The sequence below is a fragment of the Cucurbita moschata genome, unplaced genomic scaffold, assembly GCF_002738365.1.
Source record: "Cucurbita moschata cultivar Rifu unplaced genomic scaffold, Cmos_1.0 Cmo_Scf00002, whole genome shotgun sequence".
Lineage (NCBI taxonomy): Eukaryota > Viridiplantae > Streptophyta > Magnoliopsida > Cucurbitales > Cucurbitaceae > Cucurbita > Cucurbita moschata.
Genome location: NW_019268518.1, coordinates 3,615,359 through 3,623,132, shown reverse-complemented (window position 1 = coordinate 3,623,132; position 7,774 = coordinate 3,615,359). Strand labels below are relative to the sequence as shown.

The 7,774-nt window shown below is 34.3% G+C and overlaps 1 protein-coding gene across 4 annotated transcripts; it reads left to right on the top strand.

Annotated features, from left to right (window-relative positions):
• The first annotated feature begins 2,986 nt into the window (after positions 1 to 2,986).
• LOC111430612 (transcription repressor KAN1-like) lies at positions 2,987 to 6,519 on the top strand. Of its 4 annotated transcripts, none has more exons than XM_023066928.1 (6): positions 2,987 to 3,477; positions 3,567 to 3,643; positions 4,353 to 4,401; positions 4,591 to 4,753; positions 6,047 to 6,140; positions 6,238 to 6,519. In XM_023066928.1, the coding sequence occupies exons 1-6, from the start codon at positions 3,111 to 3,113 to the stop codon at positions 6,259 to 6,261; spliced, it is 774 nt and encodes a 257-aa protein (XP_022922696.1). In that variant the 5' UTR covers positions 2,987 to 3,110; the 3' UTR covers positions 6,262 to 6,519. The 4 variants fall into 4 exon arrangements, with proteins under 4 accessions (XP_022922696.1, XP_022922704.1, XP_022922712.1 ...); XM_023066936.1 differs by having other exon boundaries at positions 6,233 to 6,519; XM_023066944.1 differs by lacking the exon at positions 6,238 to 6,519 and having other exon boundaries at positions 6,040 to 6,067.
• Positions 6,520 to 7,774: the final 1,255 nt, after the last annotated feature.

The window sequence follows — 7,774 nt, the reverse complement described above, 5'->3', positions numbered from 1 at the left end:
ATTAATCCTTTAAAATTCCAAATTTGATTATAAATTATTGAATTTCCTACTGCCCTTTTGTTTATTTCTTGTGAAGGAATAAGACAGCGACATCTTTTTCGTGATATGACAACAACATTTCATTACAAAATTCAACAGGTGAATGATCGATCAAAAGTTTTTGCGTTTTTTAACTTGAGTATCACATGTCTACTAGTTTCTGCTTTGATCGTTCTCGAGCCACATCTTAGTGAGAGAGGCCCCATTATGATACTATTTGTAATGCTACGTGCTTAGAATTTGGACTAAAATTTGGAGTCCAAGTTTGACACCTGATAACTCTAACGTTCCCGTGCATCTTCTATACAAATCAACAAGATTTTTTTAGCATGCATTCTAGAACCAACTTGCTACAGTCAACTTCTTCTTCCCCTAAGTACTCATGAATTTCTACTATCTTTTTTTCGCTTTCTGTTTTTTGTCTTTCGTTTTCAGTAGTGGTTTTAGTATGAATTATTTTCAATTTGATATTTAAATGCTTGATTTGCAATTCGATTTCAATAGTATTAAAAAATTCTCGTATTTTAGGACATTTGAGAAACTAGGAGGAAATCAAAACATAAGAGCTAATTTTGCAAAAACGAGAACTCGAATTGAGGTAAAAAGCTATTTGAATTTTTCATTCAAGCCCAAAATTAAATGAAGCACGATTATATGATATTTATACTTGTATCGTGTTTCAATTGATACTTTTAATGTGTTGAGGCACGTTAAACAATAGAAAGTATGCAAGTAGCTATTTGAATCAGTCATTTTGAACCCGCACATGGTGGATTCAAAGTCCACTGCCTTGATCCACTAGGCTCATTAAATGTCATTATCAATCTTACGATTTTAAAACATGTCAGTCTATTACGGAGAAGTTTCCGCATCTATATAAGAAATATTTCGATTCTCTCTCCAACTGATGTGAGAGATCGCAATCCACCCCCTTGAGGGCTCAGCGTCCACGCTAGCACACCGTCCGGTGTCTGGCTTTGATACAATTTGTAACCAACCATCAAAGCCCACCACTAATAGATATTATCTGTTTTAGCCCGTTACGTATCGCTATTAGTCTCATAGTTTTGAAATGTGTCTATTAGGCAAAAGTTTCCACCCTCATATAAGGAATGTTCCGTTCCATTCTCCAACTGATATGGAATCTCACAAATCAAACTTTAACCGCATATATTAGCTCAAATTCATGGCAACTTTGATAAGAAAGATTATGCAATTTTCTTTAAAAAAGATGAATGTTGTTGGTGGGGTAAGAGCTGCAAAACATGTCCCACGTTCATACGCACATTAATTAGGGGTGATACGTATATTAGCAAACTGCCAAATTGAGGCATTAATTTGGTTGGGGCAGTGTTTGAATTTGTTGACCACACACAACACTGACATCAGGCCCTTTCTGTTCTTCTTCTACTCTCACTTTCCTTTGAAATATACTCTCACCCTAATCAATTCATTAATCCATGTCCAAGGACGGAGTCGTTGTCACGCTTTTAACCGTCTAATATCTACAAATTTTGATAAAAAAGTTGAGCTCGAATTTGTGTAAGATCTCACATCGGTTGGAGAGGATAACGAAAAAAACTCATAAACAGGTTGACCAATGTGAGATTTGGTCAACTCATGTACAAGTCAACCTTATGGACCATAACCTCTCGTGAGTTCGACTAAATCGAGCCTTGGGCATCCCACATGTGGGTCGAACCATATGGGCCTTTGCCAACCCATGAGTCAGCTATGGTTCGACTGCTGGGCTTTGGTCTTCCCTTCCTCATTTTTAGGTCTCTAATCTCTATGATTCTTGACTTGGCTCAAGTAGCTAGATTCACCCATGATAATTGTCGGCTCTCAAAGTTGTTCTATTCTCACCTTCGTCAAGCTTCTTAATTGGTCTTCCGTCGAGGGCTCCTCTATGACGACACTTGCGGGATTTATCATGTCTAACCATCCGCGCCAATACTCGAGATAGTTCTTAAGGATTTGCCCATGCCTAACAGGATGATACTTGAGTATGCACTTATGCCCTTTGCGCTGTTGCCTCAGTTTTTGTGTCGTTTGTTTTTATAAATGTTGTCACATTCACATTTTCAAGCATTCCTTTCATCTTTTAGGTAATCCCTACATTTTCCTTTTTTAATTTTCGAATGTTCATGTGACTTGAATAATGACATTTTTAGCCCAATATCTTGTTGGCTATGAATTAGGGACCGATTCCGGGACATAACACAAGGGGTTTAGGAGGTAGCTCAGAACCATCTCGTTCTCATGTAACATCGACCCAAATTATACTAGATGAAAATAAGAAAACTTATAACATTCCTAATTCAATTTGAATGCATATGTCGCTTGCTGGGAAAATGGTCAACCAGCCTCCTTCGAACAAGGGGTAGCTCAAAACCACCTCGCTCGGTACTTAGATTCTAATCATCTCTAGTTAGAATCTATGGCTCAATCCGATTTATTATGTGAAATTCCTTCGTAAATAATATTTTCAATTCCTTACCCAAATTATGTGACAGTGAAGGGACACATAAATGAATCGACACCACATCTAAATGAGAGTCATCAGAGTAGGACGACTAAGAAAAATTTAAAACAACTTCAGTACTCATACCAACAAGGTGTACTTTCCTTTTAAGTGGCTTAAACAAAAGAACTTCATAGTTAAACATGCTCCACTTGGAACTCGTGTTGAACTGTAAGGATACTTACCTTTTTTTTTTACCTTAGCTCGAGTCGTGAGCATTTTGATTACGTTCGTGTATTCGTGTCTCGACCTCGAGCTATAATAATTACAACAAATTAATTATATGGGTTGTTAAATAATTTGAGATGAGGGAGGGACATGGAATAAAAGTAGTATCCTTTGGAATTCTCCCAAATTTATTACTCTCTTTGCCTTTCCCCTTTATTCCCTTCTTTATTTTCTTCTCTCTTCTCTCTCTTCTGCTCTATATCTGTGCATGTCTCTCAAGAACAACAAGAACACCAAGAACAACAACACCAATCAAACCCTAAACTCATATCTTCTCTTTGTTTTTGAATCATTTCTTCCCTTTTTTTAAAAAAAAAACATGCCCAACATTCAAAGCTTTATAAATATTCAATCTTCTTCATCTTCATCATCATCTTCATCTTCCTCTTCTTCTTCATTTCTTGATCTTGATCTTTCTCTTCAAATTTCTCCTCCTAATAATGGAGTTGGGGCTGTTCATACTCATAAATTCAATCAAATTACTAATGGGGTTTGGCTTTTCAATCATCGTAATCATCATCATCATCATGCCTTTGCTTTGCCCCCGCCATTTCTTCGGAACCAATTGGATCCGGGTCGGTCGCCGATGGCAAGAGGGCGGTGCACGAGGGCGCCGAGGATGCGGTGGACGAGTACCCTCCATGCTCAATTTGTTCATGCTGTTGAGCTTCTTGGTGGCCATGAAAGTAACAATTTTGAAGCTTTATTTTCATTTACTTTTTTTTTTAGATTGAATGTTCTAAAAGTTTGGTTTGTTTGTTGTGTTGTTTTTCAGGAGCTACACCTAAATCCGTTCTAGAGCTTATGGATGTCAAGGATCTTACATTGGCTCACGTCAAAAGCCATTTACAGGTTTTTTTTAAAAAAAATATTACGTTATAAATTCAATTATCGATCGTGAATTTGAATCTACGAGATGCTTTAGCTATTAAACCTTGATCGAGTCGATGTCATGAACAGTAGAACACGGTTCCACCACTAAATGAATGCATAATAAATGCCTGCTCCCTTCTCACAAACTAAACCCTAACTTACGAAGAGAGAGAAAATGAAAAATTATCGTTCATGTTCATGTTCATAGGTCCGGTTAAGACATTTTTAGACTCAACTCAATTGTTGGGTTGGTTCGAGCTATTCGTGTCATTTATTCAATTTTTTATTTTTAATAAGAATAAGACGTCATGTAATTAAAACCCATGAAAATCTACCAACCAAATAAATTCAGGTCGGTTCTATTCTTAATTGAACCGAAATAAGTTCATCAACCAACCCAAATCATACACGTTCCACTGGGTTTTCCGGGTCATCAATTTTTTTTTTCCCGAATATAATAAAGTGGGAAAAAAATACAAAATTGAAATCAAAATCATAATCAAACTTTCTAAATCATAATTATGATAATGCTTTAACATTTTGAATCCTTAATCCCTCTTTATTAACACCACTTTCTACATAATAATTATAATTATGCTTTTAACATTTTGAATCCTTTAAAAATTAAGTTTTAAATTAATGAATTATCTTTTCTTTTTTTTTCTTTTTTTTTTAAATATTGTTGCAGATGTTTCGTGCTCATAAGACGACCACCGACAAGCCTGCAGCTTCTCCAGGTAATTCCTTTACCCCTTTTCTTTTTATCAGCCTTATCTCTCTTTTCTTTTTATACCCTAAACCAACCTTCTTGCATTGCATTTACCCAACAAATGTCCTCTATTTTGCTGGACAAGCTCCTATGTTCTTGGACATATATGTACCTCACTTTACTATCAAATCATACAAATTTCATGTTTTATTTGAAGCTCGGTCCGAGGATAGCTCGGGTGTTCTAGACGATGAAATGTTATCCATCTCGATGTCGATAGGAAGTGAAACGGGAGATGGAAGCTTGCAACTTTTTTCGACTCAAAGGGATATGGGCTATTCTTCCTCCAATACTCCCGTTCTCTCTGTGAATTCCACGAGGTAACTTTAATTATTACGTTAAAAACTGTTAATGCTTTATTTAAAACATATTCTTAATTTTTCAAAAGTTTGATTAATACGCTTTAATTTTTTTTTAAAAAAAGTCAAAAACACATTTAGTATTAGTGTATGGACAAAACTTGAAAAGGAATATAACTTATGTGATATAGATAGACGGGAAAGACAGTTTTAAAACTTTTTCCTTAAGGGTGTTAATGCTACTTATTAAAATGAGTATTTTTAAACAAATTATTAACCGTTTTCATTCAAAATTAACAGTAAAAGTATTTCTAATTTTTTTTTTTTTTTTGTAAGTTTAAGGTATTGTTGAAACTTTTGAAACCTCGGAACTATTTTTTAGACGAATTTTTATTAATTTAACGTAAACATACCTCCAAACCCTTATTCGAAAAGAGTAAGAACAAAAATAAAATAAAATATAAAAAAAAGGTAAATGGGTTGTGTTGATTAAAGGTGAAACAAAATCCAAAGAATGCTGTTTTCTGACAAACAAAGAAAAGCATAGATTTTTACGTCCAAAAGATCCAAAATTCAAAGATCTCTGTGTTGCATTGGTTTCTGCATGGATGTTGCGAAGAACGAGAAGAACGAGAAGAACACGAAGAACACGAAGAACACAAGAAGAAGAACATGAACTTAAAAGCCCTTCTGCTACCTTTGCTTTCTTTTCCTTTTTCTTAGCCCTTAATCGCACAACCCTGCCTATCAAATTACCTAAAACAATCAAAAAAGCAACTCAAATCTTCTTTCTTGCGCAAAAGATTGAGTTATGAGTTTGAATTCTTTTTAACTTTTTACTTTATTCCGACGTGTTTCGTTATCTAAACATACAAATTTTTAGATAATAATTAAAAAAATTTTGACACGTAACTTAAGTTCATCTGATGAAGTAATTTCAAAATGGACAAACTATTGGAACCAAGCTTAGAGTTAGAGAATCGAGTTTTTGTTTAGTCTAACTATCCCAAAATTAGTCTCATGTGACACAATTCATGGGTTTTTGTTAACTCGATCATTGAATTAATCTATAACCATGTGTTACGTGTGCATTAAATTAATAGAGTTAATAATGATATGAGTCCATTAGGTATAATAATAATTAAAAATATTTTTTGAACACTTTTTAAATTTTAAGAGTATTTTTTAAATAAAATATTAAGAATTTTAGAATATTTGAAAGCTCCTAAAATGCATTTTTAATTTTTTTTTTAAATTTAAAGATATTATTGAAACTTTTATCGATATATTTTTATTATTTTTGTGAGTCTTCAGCGTTAGAGACGGTCGACCAACGAGGAGTTGCCATGACATGGATGGCGGCCAATCATCAACTTTAAAAGTTCCACCAAGATCCTCACAACAAAAGGTATAAATTCAAGCACAAATTTATATAATATTTTCTTTTTAATATAATTCTAGGAGTAATTTAATTAATATTGATTTACGGGTTTGATTCAGCTCAGATGAGAAGTTGTTCGGGAGATTAATTACATTCGGATTGTCTGAACCCTAATTTAAAGATGGTTTTAGGCAAATCTGATTGTCGTGCGCTCGAGAAGAATGTTTAGTTACTGATCTTTGTATTTTTTCTAATTATGTACTTAAATATTGGAGACATTATTAATTCATATAAAAGTTTAGAGTTTAGAGTTCGAGAAGGAGAGCGCATATCGATTTTGTATTATGGTGTTTAATGACTTGCTTGTGTAGTGGTTAAGATATCATTATATTCTAATTTATAAGGCTAAACATATATAATTTGTATTTATTGTATTAATATTAATTCATCGTGTAGCAGTGAGTAAGACACTAATTACCATTTTAAAGGTTAATCATTAAAATTTAGGAACAAAATAAAGTTTTCTAGTCTCACCTAAATATTATAGCCTATTTCAAACACAATTTTTGAATTAGAACCTCTCGTATGTACTGTATATGTAACAATTCAAGCCCACCGCTAGCAGGTATTGTCCTATTTGGCCCGTTATGTATCGCCGTCAGCTTCACGATTTTAAAACGCGTCTGCTAGGGAGAGGGTTCGACACCCTTATAAGGAATGTTTCATTCTCATCTCCAATCGATGTGGGTTCTTACCGTTCACCTCCGAAGCTCTAATACCATTTGTAATGGCCAAAACCCACCACTAGTAGATATTGTCCGCTTTGACCCATTACGTATTATGGTCAGCCTCACAGTTTTAAAATGTGTCTGCTAAGGAAAGGTTTCTACACCCTTATAAGAAATGTTTCATTCTCATCTCCAACGGAGGTGGGTTCTTACCGTCCACCCCCCAAGGGTAGCTCTAATACCATTTGTAATGGTCTAAACCCACCACTAGCCGATATTGTCCGCTTTGACTCATTACGTATTATGGTCAGTCTCACAGTTTTAAAATATGTCTGCTAAGGAGAGATTTTCACACCCGTATAACGAATATTTTATTCTCCTCTCAAACCGATGTGAGATCTGGTAACATACCTAGTTGAGTATTAAATTTAATAATTTATGAACCGATCTTTCTTTAGTTGAGGGTGAAAATTCGAATCTTCGCCCTTTTATTTATTAAACTAAAAAAAATCTACGAGACTTTCGAACCATCAAACTAATGCACTTGATCGATAGATTATCTTTTTTTAAAAAAAATGGATTGAAAAACGAATGCTTCGTCTCAAATTACTTTTGTTATACTAATATTTAAAAAGGCACGTCGACAGAAAATGTCATATCCCTATTTAAGAAAAAATTAAAAGGTTTGATACAACACCTCAAATTTTGGGTACTACCATCATAAATGACATCTCAATTTGGATGATAGCATGGGACACACTTGAACCTCTAGCGTTATACAATTTATTTCTTACACGACCCACATGTTGAGCTGAATAAGGAGTCGGGGACAAATTATGTAGACAAATTTGGCACATGCATTTGACATGACAGCTCACGGATTAGCTCAACATGTACCTTATGATATCACGACGTGTCGTATGACATACTACT

Excerpts from the sequence above, each read along its gene's own strand:
- LOC111430612 (XM_023066928.1), top strand. The coding sequence starts at position 3,111 with ATGCCCAACATTCAAAGCTTTATAAATATTCAATCTTCTTCATCTTCA. Across the intron at positions 3,644-4,352 it reads ACGTCAAAAGCCATTTACAG|ATGTTTCGTGCTCATAAGAC; the intron begins GTTTTTTTTAAA and ends ATATTGTTGCAG. Across the intron at positions 4,402-4,590 it reads CAAGCCTGCAGCTTCTCCAG|CTCGGTCCGAGGATAGCTCG; the intron begins GTAATTCCTTTA and ends TTTTATTTGAAG.